The sequence below is a fragment of the Colletotrichum paranaense genome (genome assembly GCF_030867605.1).
Source record: "Colletotrichum paranaense strain IMI 384185 chromosome Unknown Scaffold_10.1, whole genome shotgun sequence".
NCBI lineage: Eukaryota > Fungi > Ascomycota > Sordariomycetes > Glomerellales > Glomerellaceae > Colletotrichum > Colletotrichum paranaense.
The window spans coordinates 178,956-204,579 of record NW_026848968.1 but is presented as its reverse complement, the minus strand read 5'-3'; the positions used below and the strand labels follow the sequence as shown (position 1 = coordinate 204,579).

General features: G+C 54.4%; 11 protein-coding genes across 11 annotated transcripts, besides 1 other annotated feature; 3 read left to right on the top strand and 8 right to left on the bottom strand.

Moving 5' to 3' along the window:
* Positions 1–702: 702 nt before the first annotated feature.
* Positions 703–2,613, bottom strand: CPAR01_11738 (uncharacterized protein; the record flags this gene model as incomplete). The annotated part of the gene is made up of 3 exons (XM_060495996.1): positions 703–1,547; positions 1,970–2,165; positions 2,398–2,613. 3 exons carry the CDS (start codon positions 2,611–2,613, stop codon positions 703–705), a joined length of 1,257 nt encoding a protein of 418 aa, XP_060344781.1.
* Positions 2,614–2,964: 351 nt separating this feature from the next.
* On the bottom strand, positions 2,965–3,402 carry CPAR01_11737 (uncharacterized protein; the record flags this gene model as incomplete). The annotated part of the gene is made up of 1 exon (XM_060495995.1): positions 2,965–3,402. The coding sequence occupies one exon, from the start codon at positions 3,400–3,402 to the stop codon at positions 2,965–2,967; it is 438 nt and encodes a 145-aa protein (XP_060344780.1).
* Positions 3,403–3,816: 414 nt separating this feature from the next.
* On the bottom strand, positions 3,817–4,596 carry CPAR01_11736 (uncharacterized protein; the record flags this gene model as incomplete). Its single annotated transcript, XM_060495994.1, has 3 exons — positions 3,817–4,192; positions 4,345–4,445; positions 4,504–4,596. 3 exons carry the CDS (start codon positions 4,594–4,596, stop codon positions 3,817–3,819), a joined length of 570 nt encoding a protein of 189 aa, XP_060344779.1.
* Positions 4,597–4,721: 125 nt separating this feature from the next.
* On the top strand, positions 4,722–5,015 carry CPAR01_11735 (uncharacterized protein; the record flags this gene model as incomplete). The annotated part of the gene is made up of 1 exon (XM_060495993.1): positions 4,722–5,015. The coding sequence occupies one exon, from the start codon at positions 4,722–4,724 to the stop codon at positions 5,013–5,015; it is 294 nt and encodes a 97-aa protein (XP_060344778.1).
* A 2,100-nt stretch (positions 5,016–7,115) lies between these two features.
* Positions 7,116–7,184: a sequence feature (Short protein (CPAR01_11734, KAK1529422.1) was converted to a misc_feature.).
* A 44-nt stretch (positions 7,185–7,228) lies between these two features.
* On the bottom strand, positions 7,229–7,548 carry CPAR01_11733 (uncharacterized protein; the record flags this gene model as incomplete). The annotated part of the gene is made up of 2 exons (XM_060495992.1): positions 7,229–7,423; positions 7,525–7,548. 2 exons carry the CDS (start codon positions 7,546–7,548, stop codon positions 7,229–7,231), a joined length of 219 nt encoding a protein of 72 aa, XP_060344777.1.
* Positions 7,549–7,621: 73 nt separating this feature from the next.
* CPAR01_11732 (uncharacterized protein) lies at positions 7,622–8,278 on the top strand (the record flags this gene model as incomplete). Its single annotated transcript, XM_060495991.1, has 1 exon — positions 7,622–8,278. One exon carries the CDS (start codon positions 7,622–7,624, stop codon positions 8,276–8,278), a length of 657 nt encoding a protein of 218 aa, XP_060344776.1.
* A 5,242-nt stretch (positions 8,279–13,520) lies between these two features.
* Positions 13,521–13,973, bottom strand: CPAR01_11731 (uncharacterized protein; the record flags this gene model as incomplete). The annotated part of the gene is made up of 1 exon (XM_060495990.1): positions 13,521–13,973. One exon carries the CDS (start codon positions 13,971–13,973, stop codon positions 13,521–13,523), a length of 453 nt encoding a protein of 150 aa, XP_060344775.1.
* A 1,512-nt stretch (positions 13,974–15,485) lies between these two features.
* Positions 15,486–16,067, bottom strand: CPAR01_11730 (uncharacterized protein; the record flags this gene model as incomplete). The annotated part of the gene is made up of 1 exon (XM_060495989.1): positions 15,486–16,067. The coding sequence occupies one exon, from the start codon at positions 16,065–16,067 to the stop codon at positions 15,486–15,488; it is 582 nt and encodes a 193-aa protein (XP_060344774.1).
* A 976-nt stretch (positions 16,068–17,043) lies between these two features.
* CPAR01_11729 (carboxymuconolactone decarboxylase) lies at positions 17,044–17,884 on the bottom strand (the record flags this gene model as incomplete). Its single annotated transcript, XM_060495988.1, has 2 exons — positions 17,044–17,556; positions 17,612–17,884. The coding sequence occupies 2 exons, from the start codon at positions 17,882–17,884 to the stop codon at positions 17,044–17,046; spliced, it is 786 nt and encodes a 261-aa protein (XP_060344773.1).
* A 609-nt stretch (positions 17,885–18,493) lies between these two features.
* On the top strand, positions 18,494–21,174 carry CPAR01_11728 (uncharacterized protein; the record flags this gene model as incomplete). Its single annotated transcript, XM_060495987.1, has 4 exons — positions 18,494–18,517; positions 18,626–18,730; positions 18,790–19,474; positions 19,526–21,174. The coding sequence occupies 4 exons, from the start codon at positions 18,494–18,496 to the stop codon at positions 21,172–21,174; spliced, it is 2,463 nt and encodes an 820-aa protein (XP_060344772.1).
* A 655-nt stretch (positions 21,175–21,829) lies between these two features.
* Positions 21,830–24,598, bottom strand: CPAR01_11727 (glycosyl transferase family 8; the record flags this gene model as incomplete). The annotated part of the gene is made up of 6 exons (XM_060495986.1): positions 21,830–22,991; positions 23,047–23,567; positions 23,624–24,208; positions 24,277–24,383; positions 24,441–24,468; positions 24,560–24,598. 6 exons carry the CDS (start codon positions 24,596–24,598, stop codon positions 21,830–21,832), a joined length of 2,442 nt encoding a protein of 813 aa, XP_060344771.1.
* Between the last annotated feature and the right edge of the window lie 1,026 nt (positions 24,599–25,624).

Here is a 25,624-nt window from a genome sequence, read left to right as displayed (position 1 = left end):
TATGCAAGGTCCTGCACATGCTGACGGACGTAAAGCAACGTGAGGGTTCGAAAAAAAAGAAAGTTGACTTGGAAATAGTGTGCATGAAGCACGTCCAACAGCCACAGCCCCCTTTCGCCAACCTCAGAGCCAAATGTGGATAGCAATAGCCAAAGTTGTATCTTGAGGCGACAACAACTCGCCAGTGTGCGTCAGATGCGTCAGTAACAGCTTGGGCACTCCGCATGTTGGCCTCAAAATGGCATAACTTGACTCCAAAACGGGCTTCATCGTCAGTGAGGGGGGAGCGGGTTATTGTGGAGGCACTGGCGGGAGGTGCTGCTGCGGTGTACTTTCTCCCACACTCTACGTGTCTGTCTGTATTTGTGCTCTGTGTCTGTAGGTCGCGCCGGTACACATATGGTGTTGCGTTGCTTACTGTAGGTAAGGTGTCGACGTGGTTGAGGGGCGGGATATTTTTACTCACTGCACACTGCGGGTGCTCGTGCTGTGCTGAACAAGCCTCCTTCATCCCAGGCCCAGGGATCTCTCTCATTGCGATTTTGTACATGAGTGTGGGAGTTGGCCCAATGAACGGCGTCGCGCCTCTCTCCACGCTTGCAGCCCGTGGCAGCACTTTGGTGTGCAAGCCGGGCCCGCCTTCGACTTGTTGGTGTGCACAGCCCGGCCTTATCCGTCCCTCTAAGTTATTAGTCGAAGCCTTTAGAGGTTGGACATGACATTGGATGTCCTGCAGTCACCCCATATCGCGCTGTTCCAGGCGGTGCCTGGAGTGTGGGTAGCACTGTTGACTGGATATAGCGACCTCGAACCATACGACGGCGCCTGTGCCTCCTCAAAGGTAATGGGATCATGTACGGGCCGGAGAGAGAATCTGTACCGATCCATGTCTTCGTGACGGCCACTAATGTTGCTATTCCTCCCGCCCTTCCTTGGGACGACGATGCGTGTCAGCATCTTGTTCGCGGCATCGTGTCCCAAAACGGCATCGGGGCAGCTCAATCTTGTCAAGCCTCCAAGTTCCAGTGTGCGGGACAGCTTGCATCGTACATGTTCGACTGGCAGAGACAACAAGGTGGGCTGGTGGTTCAAAGTCTTCGTTGAGAACAGCCGTCCGACCACCGGCCACGACACGCGGCAAAAACATCGAGTTTCGAAGAATCGGGACGGCCCAAATAGAGTTCCACGACCCAAGCGGCGTGACTGAGTCTCTTGTCTGTGATGCCATGCCAATCCGGGCTGGCGGGTTTGTTGGCTGGTCCAAGGGTTCAGACGTTGGAAGGGTTCCAGAGCCGTTCGGTCATAGTCATCGCACGCTAGAGGCACCACGTCACGGCACCGCTCTCTAGAGGCGTATTCCATCCAGTCGATGGCCAGAGTTCGAAATGGCCCAGCCCGAGACTTGATCTTGGTGCAACCGGCCCCTTGGGAAATGTATGTGCGGCAGGTGGAGACCAAAGTTCTGGTGGTTAGATGCCTCTTTTCGTCCTCAGTCCTCATGCCACCAAGCACCGGGCCACGATGAGACAAAAGACTAGTGCCGACCTCTGGAAAGATTCACGTTGTTGCCATTCAACGCCTCGTCTCCATTGTGGCAGGCAAGCCAGTGTTCCTAGATAGCCTTTCACGCTTCGTTGCTTTGGCGTTGCCTCGCGACGACTTGCCACGGCGGTCTCAAGCCTCTGCACAGAGTACGACACGTCGAGCTCCTGGATAACTATGTGCGTCGCATCGGGTTGGTGAATTCGAGACGTGAAGCCGGACCATTGGAACATCATCGTCCGCCGGCGTACCAAACAATGCCTTCTTGCTAGCGCGCAGGAGTGTGATGGAAATTGAAGTAATTCGCTAGTCTGCGTGGGATTACGGCCGTTGCCGCACGGGCTGAGCAAGGGCAATCTCACGCTCTCCCAATCTTATATCCGTAGAGGTCGCTAAATCTTGACGATGTTGCTTCTTGAGTTGTCACTAATGCCCTGGAGAGTAACATTGACCAAAGCATAGTTCGCAATACCAGTCGCATTCAGACGTACACGCATAGGGTGGTTTCGCTTGGCGAGATTCGATGCGCTACTGACCAAAGCATTCCGCATCATGGGTCGCCGGCCGGGGCAGCTCACACGAGGCACCCATGGAAGCCATGGGGAACTCGAATTGTCTCCGCACTGCGAAAAAAAACCGTACTGTGGTAGAGAGCCAACGTGGGATAACATCGTCCATCGAGACATGTCGCCCGATTAGGTGTAGCGGTGGCTCATCTGTCCGAGACCCTGGTTGGAAGCCTCTGATTGGCGCTTTTACGGCTCCCGCTATCCTTGCCGTGTAGATAGTCAAAATCTTTAAAAAGAAATCCAGGAGGCGGTGCAACCTTGCCGTCGTTCACCAGCCCCGATGAACCCCAACCTTGCCAAGGGCTGCCACCCAGATGCTAGGACGGGTGAGGGCAGTGTTCAGTGACTTGAGCATCCACCAATGTTTCATGCTCGTGGCACGTAGTGGTACCTTGCACTGGCCGGCTTGATTCCATCCCGTTTTCCTGGGAACATGGATGCGCCTTACCGACCCGGATTTGTTGTCCCTCAGAAACCCTGCAGTCATCAAACGTGGAAGCATGTCGATAATTGGCATCTAATATTGCCTGGCTCGCGGGACAGAGGATGATGCATGTACGAATATCTGTAGGTGGCATCCTTTGCACGGCGTATTCCTTCCGTCATCTCGTGTTTATGGCAACGTCATGTGTGCTCCTTGCGACCCGTATAACGCTATCGGTTGATCAAATGTATCTACGGGATTCTGACTTTGGCGGTCGGCTCTCTTGGTCACCGAGGATGCGTAGGTTCGTTCCGAGCAACGCAGGTAGGGATGTCGTGTCGACTTGGATGTGGTGCTCGCCGAGACCCAAAGATTCTCGCCGGAGCTTATGGTGTTAGCCTGGTGTCTCTGATTTCGAAAAACGTTTGGTCAGAAGGGCTTGTATGCCGGCCGGGACTTGCATTGCTCCAAGAACCAGCCAAACGGAATCTGCCATGCTCTCCTTCTCCTTGGCGCACCTGTGCTGATGCGGGTTGCAAGCGTCATCTCGTCTTTGGACCCGCGTGCCATAGCTTCAAATGAAGCAGCCCGTAAGTGAGACTCGACCAAGGTGGTTGATAGCACGGGGCAGAGAAGTCCCCAAGCCCCTTGTTCTACGAGCGCACACATTGCATGCTTTCGTTTGGTGGCTTGCTGAAGCTCAAGGGTCTTCGTGTGGAGCCAGCGGACGGGAGCGATCCCGCCATTTTGAGGTATAACCAGCCGGCCGGCGTTGGGTAAAGAGGCATGCAGCACGCAAGCCGCTCCTGTGCCGCCCAGTCCTTTCCTGTAATCCGCGCGTCGGGTTCTTTCGACGCCGCCATGCATCCTGTCAAGGAAACCGAGCCTGCGCCTAGAGAAGTCGACGACGGTCAGCCTTACCGAATCAACAGCACGCCCCAAAGAAGAAGAAAAACAAAACATCGATTAAGGCTTCGTCGAATGTCCCAATGATCATTGCAACTCGCAAAGTCTCCGTTTACGCTCCTCCTGCTCGTAGTCAGGGGGCTGTTATGCATTCATCGTGCGGAAAGTTTGTCGCAAAATCTTTACGTAGACGCTTAAATTTGCAGTCGAACGCAGGGAGATGGCACGTTAGAGGGTGATGGCGCCGGGCACCAACTTGGTGCTTTCATTGGTTCAACCGACTCGATGTGTCCCCTCGCCGGAGACTTTAGCGTCCGTTGCACTGGCTCAATGTTGGATGATTGCGGCCTTCCATGCCGCCGCGGGCCGGTCATTTCATTGGTTGTGTCTGAGGTAGAATCTGAATCTGTAGTAAATAGGGGTCTCTTGCTCAACTGGTCGTTGATGATGTGGAGTACGTGCGAAGACAACGAGGACCGTCGCTTGGATCGTGCTGACCGGGTAAGCCAGGACCAAGGGGTGAGGAAAGAGCGAATGGGAGGCATAGGCGTGGGCTCCCGAGGGATGCGCAGCAGTGAAGCATGGGTCGGGATAGTGACGATTGCGGCAACCAGAGAGAGTCGTCGAAATCAGTGGGTGAGATTTGCGCATGTAGGTGTGCGGAATCGTGGCCTCGTCTGCAATGGCATTGGCCACATCCGACTGTGCCGCCTGGTCGGTGCATAACCATGGCTGTGCGGGGGGTCGTATTCTATTGAAAATCAGGTTCATAAGTGATCTCATGACTGACCGACAACGTGCAAGGCAAGGCAAGACGGCAAGCTTGGCGAGGGTGCAAGAAATGCTGCAAGGTGGAATGGGCCGAAGGGATGAGACGATCATAGTGACTTTGACCAGACGTACAATGCAATGGCAGGTGCCGTGGTATGGTACTTTGGAGCAAAGCGACTTTCGGCGGGATCGATAATACGACTTTGGCAATGGCTGGCGATAAACTCTAGAGTCTAGACCAGTCCGTAAAGTGAGCGATCCCACACAAGACGACGACGATGGTCCACTGACCCAAGAGATTGGGCTGCATCCGAGTCGAAGTCTGGTACGCGCAGATGGCGATTCAGGCGAGCCGGGACAATGCTTGTCTGGGACAGGGTACATGGTGCCGAAAATCCATCATGTTGGCGGTGGGTTCGAGGCCATGAACGAACAGTGGATTGTAAAATGAAGTTTCATTCTTCTTCTGGCAAAGGTAGACGAAGGCGAGCCGCGACGGGGCAGAGCACATGGGAGATTGGCGTCAAGGGCGGCATGGCATCGCATCTTTTGTCGTATGTTTCTGGCTGACCCCAGAATGTTGCATCGGCAGTAGGATTGGGATTATGGATGATGGATCACGACCATGGAGATGGCCTCGTAGTGCCATGCCCATGTCGGCGTTGAAGCCCAACTATGGATGCTTTTGTGTATCCGAACCGCCGGGTCCCTTGCCGTGTACGCCAGCGCCATTGCGACTCTTGGGATGCTTCGTTTTTCTGATTTTGTCGTTGTGGCCTCCCCAGGAGCAGGCTGCAATGTAACACAGTAGCATTGATGAATGCACATGTGTGGCTGATGACACTAGGGAATCTGGGAGACTGGCAAGCCGCAAGACTGGGTATCGGGATGGACTTGGGAGGTGCGAGGTGGGAGCATCCATAGGGCTGAGTCTGCCAGCCACCGCCGGGCTGGCAAACTCTCAAGTGCAGCAGGCAGTCGCAGTCGCATTTGCATTTGCAGTTGCAGTTACGGTCGGGTTGCAATTGCAGGGAGGATGAGATCAGGGGGAAGGCGCCGTCTGCGTCGTTCCCAAAGGTACCGTACTCCCTCCGCAGTCACTGCCTTCCGTTGTGCAATTGCTGAGGTAATGGGAACTACGGAGTACCTAGGTACCTTAGGCACGGAACGTACCTAGATACCTTGCCTTCCATTTGTGAACATCGCGGGAAGGTCCCGGCATCTGGCGTGTGTCTTTCTTTCCTCGCCTCAGATATTGTCATACCTGGTATTTAAACGCATACGAATGTCTACTTGGACATGGAAGTTCTCAACCACTCAGCGAAGAGGGGAGAAGTATCCGTAATTAGCTCCTGCTCTCGTTGCGATTGGCTTCTCCACGAAACCGCTTGTCCTGCCGGAGCACGGGGGGTGGTAGATTTTACTGCCACTGGGCAGTCTATGGCAGAGACAAGTGTCGCGAGCGTCAGATGTGGACACGGGGCGATCCTGCATCATCTTCCATGTCGTTGCAGTTGTTTGCTCGAATCACTGGCCGACTAGCCAAGATGCGGAGGTGAGGCACAAACGGAAGCACAGGGTTGGGCCACAGCATGCAGAGACACCGACACCCATCATCCGAATGCTTGGGACGAGACGGACGGGACGACAGGCAGGCAGGTGCAGGGACGAACAGCGCAAGGGTCGTCGGTACCACGGTGGAGACATTGGAAGGGAGGGGTGCTTCGCACGGACCAGAGCATTTCCTAATTCGGCAAGCTGTGCGATAGCCTCACCCTCGACTTTCCTCCCCTGACTGGCAGGCCGTAGGTACGGCAGGTACGGACAACTTCACCATGAACTAAGGTGTACAGATTGGAGATCCGACTGGTGATGTCCACAATGCTACCTCACTCCGTCCGTACGGGCTTTACTTTGCCATGCAACACAGAACTCCGTACGCAATTACCAGAGTCTCTCCAGTCTGCCGTGGACATAGTAGTTGGAAATTGACTGAACACCCATGGCCCATGGGGGTCGAGACCAAACATGACGGGAATGCGGGTTCAGTCAGTTTGATACCTGCTCAGAAGTTAGGACGGCCTGAGCCCCAACCTTTCGATTATCAGACTGAACCCCTTCCCCGGCCCAAGGTAAGGTAGGTTGTCTTATGCCAAAAGACACAAGACCCCAAACGTCGGTCGACTGTGAGAATTTGCGCACACCTGAGTACCGAGTCCACGCAGACGGAAGAAGTGCTCCATGGCCCTCACACAAGACTCCAAGACCTTCTCAGAAGCATCGTCATTGTTGCCAGCATTCTTCAATGGTTCTGGGTTACATCTCGCATTCTGCGGGGCGGCAGTACGGTGGATTCCCTGTCGTGATTTCCATTGCAGCGTCACTCACCTGGCGGTGACGGCGGTGACGGCGGAACGCGGGAAGAGAACAGCGTTTTTTATTGGACCTTGCAATGGACAGTTTTCATTGGTTGATGAAGCGACGATCGATGATTAAGGTTCCTGGGATCGGCGTCGCCGAACAGAATAGCAGCAGGTGGGGACTATGCCTCATGGACCTATCAGAGACCTCTCACAGACCTCACACAGGGAGATATTTCGGATACGTACTGTCTGTCTCCATTATAAATGGAGACGAACGAATCAGAAGACGCCAATGTAGTTCCGTTTCCTCAATACCGCGGAATGAGAGACCCATCCACCGTCATTCCGTGTCCTACGGAGTCACATTCCTCATCCTCAAGCCTCAACCTGTTCACTGCTCAGTCAATAATCAGTCACCATACACTATGAAGTACCTAGCCCAACAGTGCTCTCCTAGGGTCATAGGGTGGAACTCCACGATCCACGATGCCACCGACAACCGTTGAAGCTTGTGTGGTTCTCGAATGTCGACGACGTTGGCTAGACTGGCGACTGCCTCATCGGATGGCTGAGACTTGGGCCCGCAGAGATTCGGTCGTTGGTTGCCATTTCAAATATCCATGCCAACGTTTCAAATACCCATCCTTCACTTGCTAAACCCGACCTTTTCTAGGAACTGAGGCGTTTTTATTGAGTCGGTTGTCGTTGTCGTCGTCACGTCGAGTCGTTACACCCAAGTCAGAAGCTTCAATATTGTCCACGGCCCGGGGCAACACTGCATACCTGGCCGCTGCCGGCCAATGGCTCGCATCCGATGGGATATCGACTCGGATTGGCGGGTTCGCATTCTTCGAGCAGAAGCATTGGCAGACAAAGAAAGGTTGGGTGTCTCGTTTCCCGACAAAATCAAACAGTAACTCCGTACTCCATACTCCATACTGATACCTACCGCAGGGTTGGACGCATCCCTCATGCCTGTCTATCCGTATACGAACTATGAACTGCCGTCGCGGCACCTCATGACTGAAGAAAAGACGATTGCAGGCATGTCTCGATTCTCGACTCCTCGTCGACTTTCAGTCTCTTGTCACTATCATGATCCACACGGGTCATGCGGATGTCATAAACGCGGGCGGGGTCACGAGCTGCCAGGGCCCAGAGCCGGCCTTGATGTCTCTCAAGGCAGCAGCATTTCGACCGTGGTTGCTTTTCTGTGTCGAATAGACGAGATGCAGGCTTTGTACAGCAAAATTACGCTAGCCAGGGGCCCAAGTTGCCTGCCCTGGGGATCATTTTTACCCATGTTTTCTTTTCCATACACGCTGCACCCACCCAGACGTGCGAGACAAGAGGGGGAAGATGAACACCAGGGCTTTGGGCAGCAAATCGAGCCGTGTGTTTGCAGGACCCGTTTCTCTGGATTCCGCAGATCTCATATTGCAGGGTTTGGCCTTACCAAGTCGATGCTGAGGACGCTTGCGACGAATACAGTAATAGTAAACGAGAATGACAAGGGAGCCCAGGCCCAAAACGGCTTGGGGCGGGCTGTCTTGGTGCGTCGGGGAAGTGTGGGAAGGGAAGCGGGCACGGCGGGGCGGGAGGATGCTAGCGATTTGAAGACTCGAGCCAAGCATCGACCCGTGGGCCTTGTCTTCTGCCCTCCAAGGGCCCAAGACTGTTACACAGACCATCACCACGCCTGAGCAGGTTGCGACGTCGGCCAAGTCTAGTCTGGGCCTCTACTGGGCTAGGGCGACGACGGCGCGATACTGCGTGATGGTCTGGGGGGTTTGCTAGTGTATGGCAAAATCAACGGTTTTGCCCGTGCCGCAATGGCTTGTGGCGGACTGGCGGCATCTGCCTCCAGGCTTACGGCTTGCCAGGCCTGCCAAAGTAGATGATGGACCAGACTCCTGGGACGACGATTCAACTCTGGGGTGTGAGAGTCGGTTGTTGACAGTCTACAGACAACAGTACCTGCGTGCAGAGCCGTGTCCTGTAGGCATTCCTTTGAAGCACGATGCGCTTGCCACCACCAACTCGCTGTGAGTTGGCCGTTGTTTCTTCCATTTGGGGGCCAGGACCAGACCACACGCGGAGGCTTTCGCCTCAAAGCTTCGCTAGAGGGCCCAAGGCCATGGATATGAGGGGAGAGCTGGGAGACCCTGTTATGAATGTGTCTGGCTAATCTATGAAGAACTGCCAGGATATCAAGCCATAGACGTCTGGCTCAGGACCGAAGCCGTTCCCAGACCGATCATGTCCTTGATGTTTCATGGCCCTTGCAGAGAGATGGAGAGGAGTAATTAGCAGTATTTGGTAAGACAGGCACGGCATCTCTGCCCATACTCCCTTCCATAACAAGTTAACAATCTAGTGCCCACTTGTTCGGTGCCACTAACAAGAGCAAGAGGAGAAAAGACATAGAAATGAAAGGAGTGGGGCTTGTGAGAGTGCAAGTTGTGGATCATGGTCGGGGCGGGGAGAGAGAAAGGGGGGGTGTGGAAGACGAAGAAGCGGTGCGGAACACGTGAGAGACAGCGGTACGTACTGTTGTGCGGGCAAGTGGAGACGGAACAAGACTGCGAAATTGTGACTCGGTACGTACTGACTTGAACGAGGCAGCAAGAAAGAATGAAAGAAACGTCCCCACCACGCGTCAAATCAAGGTTTCTATCTTTAACCCCAAATGAGATAAACTCCGAACACACGCAGCACAAGCGTCTCCCCTGCCGTCCACAGATGCCTTACACAGTTCACTACGCAAGAAAAGAGCGGGGACCGCAAGGCACACATTCCCCCGCTGCTTCATGCTCTCCCAGAGAAAGCCTCGCCTACTGCACCACATACATTGCATCTTGACCGACCTCCATCACAGTACCACACTACACTACGACAGCGGACAGTGGTGATCCAGGCAAGCCAGGTTGTCCTCTACATACAATGGATCTGGATATACCCCTAGGCGCTATGGCACTTGGAGCCGCTTGCTAACGAGACCCGGACAGACCATGCATGCCTATGCCTTGCCCGCCCAGAGTTCTGAAAACCAAGGTAAGGTTGTCAGTCCCTTGGCCCTTCACACTCCACTACCAGGTGCGGCATCTACGCAGTAAAGGACCCCCCCTCCCACTAACCGTCGTATACCGAATCCGGTTTGGCCTGAAATTCACTGAACCTTCTTGGCTTGGGCTTCGTTCACATGGAGAGCGGATCCCTTTTTTCTCCTTCCCCTCGGCCTTACTACGACTACACTACCAAATGGACGAACCTACGGCACTGTCGTACAGGCTTCAACCCCGTTCCAAACCTTCCGCGGAATGCCCCCAGTTCCCTGCCAAGCGTGCCTTGGCCATTGCAAAGTCTCGCCCATCTTCATTATTCCACAGTACTTGGAGTACGAGATCATGGGCATGCATAGCTTGACGAAAGTGGGCGCGCGAGCATGCACATACAGTACGGATACTCCAGTCTCCGTGGAGGAAAAAGAAAAGAAATAAGATCGGTGCCCACGGCTTCTGTGATCTCAATCTCTTGGGGCGGGGGGGGACACAGCGGGGAGAGGGCCTGGCCTGGACCGTCGAATGGACGTCAAATGGCTACCTGACGTTTTTATGCCCTGACAGACAGGGGAAGCAAAAAGATGATGGAGTGTCGTTGAAGACAATTACGCGCTACCTGCGATTGGCTCCTCCATCAGGTCTCACCCGTTGTGAAAAAGCATGTAATTGGGATACGTTCGGCCAAAACGTCCACGCTCGCAAGCACCCCCCGCAAATTCATCCAAACATGTACCTACTTACTCGACATTAGACGATTCGTTATCGTCCCATCACTCAGGCTGAATGGAGAGAGCATCACAATCGCGCAAAGGGAACTGCATTCAGTCGTCCGCTGCTCCTCTTTCGGACCACTATCTCGGAGAGCCAGCAATATCAGGTAAGGGATGGGAGATGTGGAAAGAAACCAAAGGGGAAGAAATTCGCATCTCTTACCAATCGGCGCTACCCCCGTTTGCAAAAACAACCCTTTCCGACTCCCGACTTTCGTCTGCCCTTTTTTTTTTGCTCATCGTGATAGGTTGGCCGGCGGGAGATTGTCCTAGTACCAGTATGCAGGCTTTCCAAAATGGGTTTGGCGTATCGACGTGTGGAGAGCTGAGGACGGGGGGACAAGACAGGCCCATGGGCTCATCAGTCACTCTATCCCTCCCCCCCCTGGCCCTGGAAGTATTATACCGAATTTTTCGCAGTACGGATACTGAATCCCCTCCCCAATCCCCGTCGCCATCGTCTACTCCGTACTCCGTCACGTCCGTACGTACGGTCGGCGGCCTGCGGTCTGCGGCAGGTTTCCCCCTGTCCTATCCACTGATGAGGAATTATGGCTACCCGTCTTGTAGATCCGATGCTACGTCAAAGGTGAGCCGTCACCCGTGGGACTTCTCTGGGAGGTCAATAATGATCGACATATCAAACACGATGTGCCAAATCCCGGTCTCTTCTCTCAGTCTGCGTGCCTGCGAGGGGGGAAGGGGAGGGGCTTGGGGGGTCAGGAAGACAGATGACAGAGAGTGATCCACGAGATCCAGTGCTTCCATCATCCATGCGTGCCATGATCTCACTGAGAAAATGCAGAAGGGATAGGCAATGATACCTGGTAACTCCGTAGGTAATCCGTAGGCAACTACATAGGTCTCTCGACGGGAACGAAACGATGTCACGATCTGCCAGGACAGACGGAATTACGCAATGACACAAGCCTCACCTTTCTGTATTCGCTACTCTTACTCTATTTTCCAAGGTTCCTCTCTCTTGGATTCTCGCGCATTCGTTCTTCCTTCGCTCTCCGGGTCTCCCTGCAGCGTAGATCCTGCGTCAGTCCCAGGAACCCCAGGGCTGTTCTCCTTATTCTTTCTTTTCTTCGTTTCCCAGACCGCCGCTTGAATGCGAAGTCGTGCTCAGGCACTCTGGGTCCACCAGCAGCAGCAGCAGCAGCTGGGCCCAAGTGTTTTTTTCACCGTTACATCGGAGACGAGAAAGAAGGTTTGATTCTCCAGTGGTATCCGTATTACACAGTACACTACCGCAACCACATGGAGGCTTGTCTGGCTGGAGGCAGAATCTTTTTCTGTTCGGTCTTGTCCGCGGGCCGGGGGTTCCATGCTTCACGATGAGCCGGGGGCCGCAGAATAACTGAAGCCTTTTCGACAACCACCAAGTAGTCGTGATGCGGGTCTTTTTTTTGTGGGAAAGAATTTCCCTTAGGAGGCAGCCCAATCTTTGACTACCGTGGCTACGTAGTTCTTGTCACTGTTGAGCTGGTTTTCCGTCCAATACTCTCTCCCATAGAGGCGCTCCAGATTCTCAAGCGTGAACACCCCCTCCCCCTACCTACTCCTCCATGATATCGCGCCTACTATCGTTCGTCCCTTGAGTTTAATGTATGTACGTATATGCGTTATTCCCCGATGGGAGGATGGGAGGGGGCGTCCAAGGGTCACCACATCATATACACACTCACTCTCCCCTCCCAGGCCGTCCAGACGCCGTCCCCGTGCCACGAAAATGAGATGTGTGTGTGTGTGTGTAAGGCGGGAAGCAAGCCCAGTCCCAGCCCAGTCCAGGCCAGCCCAGACGCCGTGATACCTGCGTCTACTGTCTGCCGGCAGCGGGCGGGTGTTGGTGATGGATCAACCCGCCCGGACCCCTATTTCGGGGAGTTTCTTTCCTCTCTCTGGTTTTCGCAGATGAGGAAGGGAATAATATCTCCGTAGCGCCTGCAAGAGTGAGATGGAGGCGCCGCGGGCAGGTAGCCGGGACCTCGCGGTGACCATGGTGATATCTTGGGTTATTGGTTGTGTTTGTTTTTGTCTGCATGTAGAGTCCGCTGTTACACAATATCAGACTGTAATCCATATCTGCCGTATCACCCTTATCACAGAAACAGGAACACGCGAAAAAGCCCCTTCATGGTAATGTTGCTGCCGTACGTTGAGTCTCACACTCAACGACTGAAGTTTCCCAACAGTCCGGTTCGAGAGGCGCTTCCCGCGAGAGGAAAACCCTTGCTGGTCGGAACCAACGCAGCCCAACCATCCTAGCTTAACAAGGCGAGAAATCACTAACACAGTAAACCACCATCGACGACACCAAAAGGCTCGCACTCACACGCGCACACACACCACCACCAGATCCTGCCGTGCCTTGGTTCTCCTCCAACGGGCCGGGGAGGAAGATGGACGATGAGCCTAAGTCTTAAGAGACAACCATCTTCTTTTCTCCCCGGGTGCCACAATTGGTCCAGCCCGGAGTTGCGGACTTGCACGGCTAGGTATTGCTATTCTTTCCGTCTTCAGCCATGAGGGAGAGTCCGAAGACTGGCATAAGATGGCATGAGACTATCGAGATATAAGACCGGCTTGAAAATGTGCTCTTTCTTTTTTGGTAGCCCACTGGGCTTGAGCTTCAGAAAAAGAATCTTCACGCTTGACAACAGCGTCACACGAAGGACAGCTTATCTCGGAGTGAGAGAGGGGTAGCGGAACAGTCGTTTGGTGCAACACTGTTTACATGCCAAAAACAAAGTCTGGCCTGGCCTTTCCACCTTGTGATGAAACCGCACCAGTATTCTAGACCATCAATGCCTTGCCACGAGGGATTGGAAGTTGAGGTCTTTGACCGGCCAGGTTTCTCTACACGACGTGGCGCGTGGTCTCTGCCGTCAACTTTGCAAACGCCCCGGCCTTGCAGGTGTCTCACTCCGCTCGAGCGCTCTATACCTCCCCAACTTTTCCGCGGTCCTTGAACCAAAGAAAGAGTGGCCGGCCACTTGGCTGGGTTGTTTTTGGCGCCGTGCTAAACGTTGCAGAATATGATAGCGGTTTGGTGAAGTGTGATGGGATAGACTGGCAAGTGGGCGCCTGGATGGTAACATCGGGGATCTCTACTTGCAGTAGGGACGAAGCACAATGGCTTGTGACAGGGTAACAAACGAGGAGTTTTTACTAGTGTCCAACAAACGCCTTTGAGATACCGGCGTTGTCGGACTTTGCTTCTTTATGAGGTGGTTCCTCGTGGCGTCGTCCCATATCGCACCACCCCCTCTTCTCTGCGATGCATAGCAACGGCGGGAAAAACCGAAGAAAACATCAAAGTATCTCTCGGCACTTCTAGAGAATACAGGATTACTCGACCGTCGACCGAGAGCACGGGTGGACCCTGGCTTCAGATGAGACTGCCGTCCTTGCTCGCCGCGTGTAACTTCGGGGACTATGCAGTAGATCGTACGTGCGAGATGAAAAGTGACCACAAACAGCAACAGTGCCGGGAGGTTTTGTCCGCCCCCAGCGTTTGAGCGAAGGCGAAATAAGGCAAAGCTACCCGTGATGGTATCCATCTGCCATTACCGCAGTCTTGGGTCCGGAAGCACCCAGACTCTCGGGACTAACACATGCATCCCAGCAAAAAGAGGCGTCACGCCGGCTTCTGCTAAGGGGACGAAAAAAGGCCACTAAGCCAGCGTAAGGGTAGTCCCCCCAAACGCGAGTCGCCTCTCCTCTCCCTCTCACTAATCCCTCGAACAATGGGCTTAGGTACGATACCGTTGAAAGGGGTGGAGGGAAATAGGTCTAGGCCCGAGGGGAGACGCGGGCTTTGACTAGTCCTTGGACGCACACACGCCCGAGAGGTCGGGTCAGCACAGTGACAATGAGCAAAACGTCGAAGTCTTCTTCTGCCTCCCCCGTCCCCTTGCTTTCCCTTTGCCATCTGTGCCTGTGCTAGGCTAGTCTGTGGGCTAGAGGGGGCCAGTAGAGTTTGATGAAGAAAAGGAACGCATCGTGGCTATACGGCATCTAGATTCTAGACACTTGAGGCAAAAAACGCCAGGAGAGATTGAGTTGGAACCTTGGGAGATGGGGCTGGGTTTATTCTGCCCGCCCCTCTGTGCAGAGATCAAAAACAAAGAAGCCGCAGTGTGAAGAGGCAATGAACGGGCGTTGGAAACCAATCAACGCAAAAATCGCAAACGAGTCTCACAACCCCCCAAGTGTGTAGGACCCGAAGCAACGGGTTCTGACCGGCGCCACGCCCGCCTCCCGACGATTTCGAAGGGTTGCAACTTGCGGGCGGGATAAGGCTTTTTTTTCACTCTCCGAAGGGGGTCTGCTGCCGTGGCCGCGAGGCTAGACGACGAAATGCCACACGAGACGGATCAAAGTTGCCTCAAAGGCCCTAGGCTCGTCCAAAACCACGTGTGGATGATTGCGCAGGGGTCGCCTTTGTAGGCGAGCGCGGGAAGAAGCTTGGAGCACACGATGGCGGGCTTCGCGTAGAGTATTCGGGTCTAGCTTGTTAGCTCTGAGAGGAAAGCCCGGCGTGGTCATTGAATCAGTTGTGAATCTAGACGAGTCTGTCCATCCCCCGGACCCTCCTTCGCTCGCGATACCCTCGCTGCTGCGGGGATGGGAAAGGCGCGGCGTGGGATGTTCTGCAAAGACTACACCGACGGCGAGGCGAGGCAGGCCGAGGCTGGTACGGGCGATTATGCAGGAGTCGGGGTCGGAGGCGGAAGCGGAGAGGCACGTGAGAGGTGGGAACTTGGGTTGGAAGTGTGACGGGTTGACATGGCCGGTAGATGGATGAGGAAACCTGGAGTCCTGGGCAGTCGTGACCAGACCAAATCAATAGTCTCAATTCTTCGCGCTCCACTGCCGAAGAACAGCATCATGAATGAGTAGGTGGCGGGTAGATTACCAGCGAGCAGCCGGCGGCGAACCGGGGCGGCCAAGTATTTTGACATTGTCACATCTCACCAGCGATGAGCATCATTTCGCGGCTCCCTTGAATGATCAAAATCGTATTAAATCCGGCGCTACAGATGACTTGTTGTCGTTGAGAGACTTGGTAGCTAAAGATCGGAATCGGAGTCGGAGTCCAAGACAGACAAGGGCATGGGTGACAGGGGAGCAGGCATGGAGATGATGTTCACGTTCTCGGACGAAAAGCCATCCGAGATTAGTCGCTGCAAGGTGAGGTGGAAGATGGTCGCCGACCACTCTTGCACATCTTTTCCCGAGCGAATCGCTGCCCCCTCTGTCGTCGAGACTCCAAAGGTGTGGTTGAAATAACTGACAGAGGCGTGACAGCAGGGAAATGGGAAATACCTGGGGAAAGAGAGGTCGGTAAGTTGGTATTCGTACGGATACAATGTCGATCCTTGAACCTCGCGCGGAGGGGTGCTCCCTGGGCAGGGAAAAGACTGAAAAGATCGACACGCCAATTCTGTCATTGTTTCTTCTTCCCTTAACCGCGGGGGGGTGCCAGTGCCACGGTGCCTGGCAAGCCGCAAATGCAGACTCAAGAGAACCAGGTCCCCCCCGTCGCCTTTGGCTTGCCTGAGTAGCCCTGCCTTCCTCGCAACTCTCCACCCGAGTGGTAGCCAAGCAGAAGCCACGGAAAGACAGAAATGCAGGGGCTCTAGGGGTGCCATTCTCAAGAGGGAAAATGCCTGGGATGATGGTGCTGTTGCATCCAGTGGCCGTATCCGGCTTGGGGCGCGAATCTTGGTGTGTGTATCAATCGCACTCCTCGGACTTCGGCGTCGGAGCTGCTGGTGATGCCCTCAACTCCTCTCATGGGTGTGTGTACACTATTCGTGTGGTTGGTGTTCATGGGTAGAGTTAGCTTGACAGCCCACCATCCCGGTCAAGCTACGACCTTCCCTACAGAGTATGCTGCTGTACGCGATGTACTGATCTCCACGGCGCGAACCCATTGTGTGGCCCGGAAACCCAGCGCCAATCTTTGGGGATGGGGGAGGGTTGCACGACATAGGGAGCCCGTAGCAGACAGGTATCTCTTCCCCATGCTGACAGCTGGTTCGCTTGAGGAGGGACAAGGCTCTATACAACGGGTTTCAATATCCATGAGAACCCCCCCAGTCCGTACCCAAGAAGCTTGCCTACGGCCGTATGTGAGTATGTACATATGGGTGATGTACGTATGCAATGCGGGCAGGGCCACCGTCCACGACTTACCCCCATGCCCTGCAGCGCAGCAGCTGGCTCCGTTCGTACCACGGTCTATCATATCACGGGAACACAAATATCATAACTCAACTCTGACACTTGGGTGCCAGCGTTTGTGGGCCAGTCAATCTTCGCCGTGCTCTTGTCGCTAAGTGTATCGCTTCCGGCCTCGTCTATTGCGGAATTGTGACCGCGGCGGAACCTCTTGATTGCCCGCCGAGCCTCATCCCCAGTATCGTGATGTGTGCTGTATTGCAGGAAGCATATCATTCTGCCTACCACGAGGCTTTCCTCGGTGCTGAGAAGCCTCGTGAGGGCTTTCTTACCGTCACACGCTGTCACTTGATGTGACTTAGCCAATCCAAAGTCTCCATATCGAGATAGTCTTCACTACCATACCGTCGCCCCGTCTATCTCGCCCTGTAGCATACATAGCCATCATACAGTTGCAACCTCGCTTCGCCAGCCCCATCCACCAGGTACACCGTCACCGAGTTGGTTCATGCCTGAAGCTTTGCATATGTCCATGACGATGCCTCTCACAGCCCTCACCTCCTCGGCAGATGCGCCACCGTTGAGAGCGCCTTTGAGATGACCCTTCAGCTGAGGATTCACATCCTGCGGTATCAACCCAGCAATGAGAACGTAGGATGTCTCTACTGGAGACAAAACGTTGGTATTGCTGAGTATGTACCCATACATCAGCCGGGCGGTTAAACCGAGGTCTTCCGTGCCCGAGCGGTCCATCTGACTCATTACCCGTCTCGATATCTTGCCGTAGATGTTATCCCAGAAGCCCTGGCCGCGCTGCAAGATCTTGGAAGAGGGAGTGTGGTGTATGTCCACATGCCGTGCAGTCGGCGATGAAGAAAGCGTATCATTCGCACCTTGCGGCTCATCTAGTAGGTGCTCCGGTGTCACTTTCTTCAACTCCATGAGAGAATTGATGGTCTACTTCATGTCAGTGACTGTTTCCAAGTAGAGAAGTACAGTATGAAACCGGTACCTTGGGCAGGCCTCCAACTGCAGAAGCCTTGACGAGTGCTTCACGTAGCTTCCTCAAGATTGTGAGGTGTTCCTCCGGGCCCGGCTTCACATCATCAGGACCGAGGCCGTGTTTCATGACATGATCGTAGACTTGCGGTATCTCATCTGGCCGATTCAGTATGGTCAAAGTCGTGGCAGCAATGAAATACCAAGCATGCTTGGGAACATGTGGTTGATTCTTTAGCGATGTGAGGAGCGCTGGAGTAGCAATGGGCATCAATCCAGCTGTCATCGTGGCCATGGATGAAGCACGAGGGAGTTAGAAAAGTGAGGTTTTACGACCAAGTTATCATTGTCGCATTTACCGAGGCAGACAGATGACTTTCCAAAATACCACTTCAACTTCCTCAGCAGGGAGATGGGAAACGACTACGGCGTCTCCTTTGGCAAAAGCTATCCGTTTTCAAGCGGACATGAGAAGAGCGCCGTCCAACTCATTGCGGAAGACGAACGCTGTCATCCTTATCGGGGGCTCGGTGACCAAGATAAGGAACGGCAGGGCCGGCCTGTCGTTTGGATCGTGGCCGGAGTCGGCTTAATGTAGCCCCGATTTAGTCACCTTGTGTAACGAACCATCACGTGCTCCACCTCCAACCTTCCCGCGCTACCGCGTTGAGGTAGTTGGATACTGTGGCGTCACTGCTCTGCTCAGGTAATCCACCGCAGCAAGTGGATGCTTGTCATTAACGTGGCATCAACTACGGCCTCCGAAAGAGACGTACTACCACGCCAACACCGCGCATCCGGACTTTCTTTGGCCTGCATCAACAACATGGGCACCTGAGGGCTTCCCTCACTCCACATCACCAATTCCCGTGCTAACAGCCCATCAAAAGTCAAGATGAGGCTCGCGTGGTACGCAGGGGTAAGTGACGCTGTTGGAGCTATCGAACAAGCTCCGTTCGCATAGCTCCGTCTCCGCCAGACACGCCTGGCCATCTCGGAGCTGTAACTTGCTGACCCAGAGACATAGGTTTCCACGGCCCTGGCGGCCTCGGTCGTCGTATCAGCCTTCCACCAACGAGCCAACTTTTACTCGGCCATGGTCTACCTCGCGCAGAGCAACTTCTGCTTATTGGTGCGTTATCTGGCCTTCCTCGTGGTCCCGCTGCAACCGAAGCTGATTAGTGCTTCCAGGTCCTGGTCAACTTCATTTACCTCATCTACGGTACCCTGATATACGGCCTGCAACGACTCCTGTATGGCCCGCTGCGACAAGTTGAAGTCGAGCAACTTTCCGAAAAAGCCTGGTTCGCTATTACCGAAACATGCCTCGCGATGACGATATTCCGGGAGGAGATTGGCGCGTGGTTCCTCGTCATGTTTACCGCACTGGTGACAGGCAAGGTCTGGGGCTGGATTGGCGATGGCCGCGTTGAGGTTCTCGAGCAACAGCCTCCTGCGAACCCGGGTCTCTTCCACACTAGGCTCAGCTTGTCACTTCTCTTAAGCTTGGTATACGACACTTGGCTCCTTCGATACACTGTCTCTACAGTTATCCAACAAGCACGTCCTAACATGATGGTCATGTTCCTCTTCGAATTCGCTGTTTTGGCAACATGCTCAGCACGAACCGGAATTCGGTACTTGGTGTCAGTGATGGAGCAGAACATTGTCAAGACGCAAACGAGATTGCGCCTGGAGGAGCGACGAAGACAAGTTCGCGAGGAGCGCGAGGAACTCATCCGACAGCGCGAACAAAACGGTGCGGGTGAGGATCAGCCCGAATTGCCTCGTGAGGAGGACATTGATGAAATGGACATTGAGGTTCCTGGATGGGAGGCAAAGGGTCAGTGGATACTGATCCTGGACCTTTTCGCTGGTAAGTTACACCGAAACTCTGCGGCCGTGGCCATGCTTTGACAGTATCCAGATTGTGTGAAACTGGCCATCTACCTGGTGTTCTTCGGCATCTTGCTCACATTCTACGGCTTGCCGATTCACATCATGCGTGACCTTTTCATGACAGCCAGATCTGTCATTAAGAGGGGTTCAGCACTGTGGCGCTACCGCAAGGCTGTCGAAGACATGAACAAGTATCCTGACGCTACTGAGGAGGATTTGGGACGAGAGGATACATGTATCATCTGCCGAGAGGAGATGCGTCCCTGGGACCCAAGCAACGGGGCCGTCGAACGTGTGCGACCTAAAAAGCTTCCGTGTGGACATATCCTACACTTTGGATGCCTCAAGAGTTGGCTTGAGCGTCAACAAGTCTGTCCTACCTGCCGAAGCCCTGTTGTCATTACGAACAACAACAATAATGGCGCCGTACCGCAGAATCGGGACGCAATGTTCGCTAGAATTGGTCTCGGGGGGCTCGGAGCTGCGCCTGCTGTCCCACCTGGCCAGCAACCGCCTGCGAACCATGCACCGGGCGCCGCTCTCGGCGGCCAGCCAGCTCAGCAACCGCCCCGCAACGGTGCAGCGCGAGTCTTCCAGCTTGGCCCTCTCCGCCTCGGTTTCGCCCAGGGCGAGAACATGCAGCAGTTGGCACAGCAAATGGGTGTTCCCCAGGAGGCCATCCCAACACCCTTCGCTCAGGGCGGTCCCGCTGGCCCTTTTACGCCCGCTGCACAAACGCCAGGCGGCAACAACATGCCAGCTATCCGGCAGCAGATTCAACAGCTCGAGCAGATGATACAGCGTGAGGTGTCAACCCTTCAGAGCATGCACCAGGAACTGCAGACACTACATCTTCTTACAGCAGAGCTGAGCCGTATTCGCCAGCTGCAGCAGCTTACAGAACAGGCCCAAAACGTACCCCAGAATCCTGGACCGACCCCGCCGGTGTTCAACCTGGGCCAGCCACAGCAGATGCCACTTCCGGCAATGTCGTTATCGCAAGTGCCCATCCATCATACCCTGCGTGTGAACGGCCCAGTGGTGACACGGCATGGAGCCGCAAACCACTCCAACGCAATTCCGGCCGGCAGCTCTGAGCTCCCAGAAGGCGTAGTGATCCCACCTGGATGGTCACTTCTTCCTCTTCAGCGGATAGAAGGCGCCCCCGGATCTCAGCCCTTCCCCGAAAGGCCGTTGTCGGCGTCGGGCGAGACAGCTCAGCCTTCGGAGGCACCTGTCCCGCAAGCTCCAGTCGTTGGCGTGACCCAGGATGCCGACTCAACTCACGCTGCTACGAATGACTTCTCAACGCGCTCTACCATCCACGAGCAAAGACAAGAGCCCGTTGGCTCTGGTCATGATGTCTCCACGAATCAGACGGACCCGCCGCCGGTCCTTGCCCCGAACCCGGTGCTACCTAACTGGGGCGGAGCGAACCAGCTTTTCGGCAACGGACGTGGTTTGCCGGGATTGGGCAACAACGCCCCATCGGAGACGTCTATCGACGAACCCCCGAGATACGATGAGGACGCGCCTAGAAGTTCGCCAGAGAAGACGTCCGCCACGGCCCCCGCGGTGGCCGAGGGAAGTGCCGAGGAGGAAGGCGGTAGTAGTAGCAAGGGCAAAGCCAAGGCCAAGGCTGTCACGGTCGAGGAAGCCGTTGACGACGACGAATAAATACGGCCAAGGAGCAGGCATTACGTGGCGTTTAGGGCGGTATTCTTTTGGTTGAAGTGTAAAAATCATACCAATTTTCTGTAGGATTACTAGCGAATATTAAGTACGCGAGATAAGCGCTCTTCGAGGAACCGTCTTCTATCCATCGTATCAGGCATAATGACTGAGTATGTCACGCGTGTGCTGGCTTCAAATAACTTGATAATGAAGATGCCCATTTGTCCAAGGTAATGCGTACACCTGACGACCACGAATCGACATGAGACCACTACATGATTGATGTTTGGAATCTGATAGAATTTCCCGAAGCTTTTCCCTCGAAGACCGAAATAATGGACATGGGGGAAACAACATGTCTAGATGCAATCCTTGAATTGGTGAGATGATAAACCATACTGCCTACACAAGCAGGGTTATTGACAAGATATGTATATATACCAATTCATTGAATCCGACTCGCCATTCTTCGTCCCGCATTATGACCTTCACGCCCCCCATCCGCACTGGACGGCACCTCGGAAACATCGCCACCAATATGATACAATGAAGCTCCCCATTTCCTTGCCATATGCCATCAATTCCATCCTTCGTAAGCCTGAAATATTGCTGCTGTATGATGTAATTATTAGACACGAGTCCCATACTTCATTACCCATTATGTGTCGAGCACATCGCGCTGCTCCTCCATAGGAAGTGCAGGCGTCTCCCACAACGGGGCACCCTCTCCCCTCTCCCAGGCGGTACCCGGACCTTGATACGCCGGCTCTTGGATCTGTGCCTGCTCACCACCCAGATTGCGCAAAACACTCGTAGTCGCGCTGCCTTTCACCGGCTGCGGACTGAGTACCACTCCTTTAGACGACTGCGCAACATAAGTAGGTGGAAACACTCTCTCCGAGCCGAACGGCAAGGAACGTTTCGGGATCTCTCGACTCACACCCTCAGGTCCACCTTCACCACCACCGAGCTTCTTCAACAAAGCCTCTGACTGCTGCTTAGCCAATTCCTGAAGCTGTGCAGAAGGGTCCTTGGGGCGCAAGGGCAGGTTAGTATATTCGCAAAGACAGTCTGCGGGAGTCCACCGAATTCCATGCACACATACCCAGTCAGTCTGCGGCGGCACGCCCTGGGCGACCGGCAGTTCCTCATCATCCTCTCCGTCGCCAGGTTTGGGGCCACCGCCCCAGAACTTTGGCCGACGGATAGGTGCAGGAGTGACTGGAAGACTAGGTCTGTCGACTACGCTAGGGAAGTCTGTGAGCTTGAGCCCATGCTCCTTTGCTGTCTTTCCATCAGAGGTTCCCACCGAGCCCTGGCTCTTCCCACGACGATGCTTCTGGAGACCCTCGACGTAACGTTCGATTTCGGGTACTTCGTCCCAGGCATTCGTACGTGTAAAAGCGGTCCAAGGGTCCGACGGGCTGACTTTGATAGTTGGAGTGGCTGGGGTGCTGGGCTCGCTCTTTTGACCAGTCGTCGATGATCCTAAAAGAGACGGCTCAGCGGGAGCCTGGGATGTGGAAGACGCCGTGAAAGACGCCGCGTGCTCACCAGTCGGCGTGCTCGAAGATTCTTCGGCTTCCGGCTCGGCCAAATCCGCAGTGAAGACTCTGGTCGGCTTGGGTTGGTTGATCTCCCATGGGAAGAGGTGACGAGGCTTCTGCGTTGGCTTGTCCTTCGGAACCTCATACCACATGTTTCTTGGGGGACTCGGGTATCGTTGGGGGGGCACAAATGGAGCGGGGTCCTGAGACATCTCATACGTCTGTGAAGGGAAGTTGAGTGCCTCTGGTCTTGAATCTGCCGGTGGGGGTTGTCTGGTATAAAGTTAGTATCAGAAGAAAGAGCTAGTGGGCTATATCATTGACGAACCTCTGAGCGTCCCATGCTGGCGGAGGAGTTGGCTCTCTTGGTTGCTCCACTGGTACTGATTCACCCCGCCCCTCATGTGCTGAAATCTGCTCTGATCGAGCCTCAGCTTGCGTTCCAGCAAAAGCACCAAATGAATCGCTCGAAGGGGGTAACGAATGGCCAGCCTGATACGCGATCTCAGGCTGGGATCCTTGACCATGATGGGGCTGTTCGTGATGAACACATGACTGGAAAGAGCCAGCATCGTGAGCATCATGGTGGGAAGGGCCATGAGCCGGATGACCCGAGGAAGAGGGCACCGTCTGGTAGTGTGTGCCACCGTGGCTACGGGGCGTTTCCGCCCCGTGGAAATGCTCACCCGTTGATGCTGCTTGCGCAGCTTGCGGCTGGAATTCTCCTTTAGTAAAATACTGTACAATCTCAGGAACCTGCTGTTCCTGATGTGTCTGCTGCTGCTGGACAGGAGTATGCTCCTCCTGAACCTGTGGCTGCTGCTCTTGTGGCGGAGCAGATGCTGTTTCCTATGGAGACGTAAGCTCTTGTTCTGCCCGAAAGAAAACGACGTTGGGAGACACACGGCAACTCTGTAATGCCGGTCGTAAACGGCCCACCATCTTCCAATCATGTCTTCGAATGGTGAATCTCCTTTGCTCGCTTGTCGACCTTGGAACCACGGCTTGTCGGGGCCAATGAAATGCACCATGTTGATGCTGGACTGGAAGTGTCGGTACGCAGGCACGTACTGGTAATGTGCCGAGGGTGTGACATTGTAGGTGAAGCTGATGCGATTGTACGTATTCTTGAAGTGCATGTTGAGGAGACCTTGGTCGGCACCATCGAAAGAAATGCCCCTCTCCGCCATCGCCATGAGAGCATAGTAGTCTCCCATGTTGGGGCTCAGAACCATTACACCAGTATTGAAAAGATCCGGCCATCCGATATCGGGTGCGGCAGAGAAGGGCGCGGCAATGTCGAATAGTTCGTCAGGAGCTCGATAGGCGACGACATCGGCATCGATGTAGACAATTTTGGAAAATTGAGTCTGGCGCCAGAGGTTGACTTTGGTGAAGGCTGAGTGGAGATCAGGCCGGTTCATGAGGTACAAGTTCGCTGGTCGAGCATTCCGAATGCGCGGCACGGGGATGACATGATCGTAGACAGCCTGCACCGGGGAGGCATCAGTACATTGTACGGAGAGATCAATTGGCGCCAAGGTTGTCGCGAGCTCACCTTGAGTTCTGTGATAACCTCGGCAGATACGGTATCGAGCGTGACGAGCACGACCAGCTGTTTCGAAGTGCCGGCATCGCGGAGAGAATGAGCAAGAACCAATGCGCCTGGTTACAATTTGGTCAGCAAAGCTTTGAAAAGTAGATCGAGGGCCAGAAACTAACCTGGAAGGTATGCGTCGTTCAACAGAAGCTATGCGAAAGTGGCTGTTAGCTCTTTGTTTACTTTTTTTTTTTTTTTCCTGTGCTCGCTGGGCTTTGCGATGGCGATTGGGGATACGAACCGTCGCATAGACCTGTTCTCCTCCACGAAGCGGCGCCATTGTGTGTGTATGGCGTTGCGAGACACAAAACTAAAGAGCAGGATCAACGATACAACGACACAGGATCTGTTTTTTCAGCGAGTGGCCATGAACAGTATATTACAGGTTTTCTCGTAGGAGGTTGGAAGTGTTGAGTGGCACGACAAAAGTTGTTTGCGAAGTGACGGACAGCGGATGGGCGTGGCGGGGATGAGGAGCCGTGCGTCCACGTTCAAGTCGAGGCCCGGTCCAGGTTCAGTCCAGGTGCAAGCTGGTGCGGAGAGAGAGGGAGGCGTGGAGGTGGAGGGCAGCTCTGAAGTGGGTTCGCTGCAGATGTCGGCCAGGGTACCTTGGCTATGCGAGAAGTAAGTAAGTATCCGCGGAGGAGCCTGACAATATGATGTGGTTCTCCTTCGTATTCCGCCATGTATCCGGACCTACCTGGGAGACGACGTTGCGGGAGAGAAGAGGTAGACGAAAGGTGGGAAAACGGGAGGAAGGAGAGCAAACCCGGAAAGGGACGTCACCGGCACTGGTTTATCAGAGTGAGGAGAGTGAATCAATGTCAACGCCTGTCGCGAAGAGGCATGCGCAAAATGGGACGTAGAGGGTCTAGACAGCCAAGCGGTTGGTCTGTGGCTCGTAATCATGTCATTAGCGGGAAATCGTTGTTAGTCGCGATGCCTGTCATTTTCCGTCCTGTACGAAGACCAAGAGCTTCGGGTCATTGTGCAGCAAAGCTAGAGTCGCACAACCTGATGGGGACGTACCGGTAAGAAACGAAGACGGGCTAGCAGCAGCTTTAGTTCAACGCTTCAGGTATCTCTACCTCTACCTGAGTGGAAAGAGAGCAGAGCTACGGAGTATTGGTATCGTACTCCGTAGCGAGGTCGATGATGCGTGACTGGGGACCCAGATAGAGCTTCGCGGCCTAGGACAGGACGGAAAGGGCGGCGTGGGTCGTTGGGAAGCTGCACAAGCAAGGCCGTTGCAGCTACGGAAATTGCAACTGAGCAAATACAGCTGGGATATTATAAGGTAACTGCC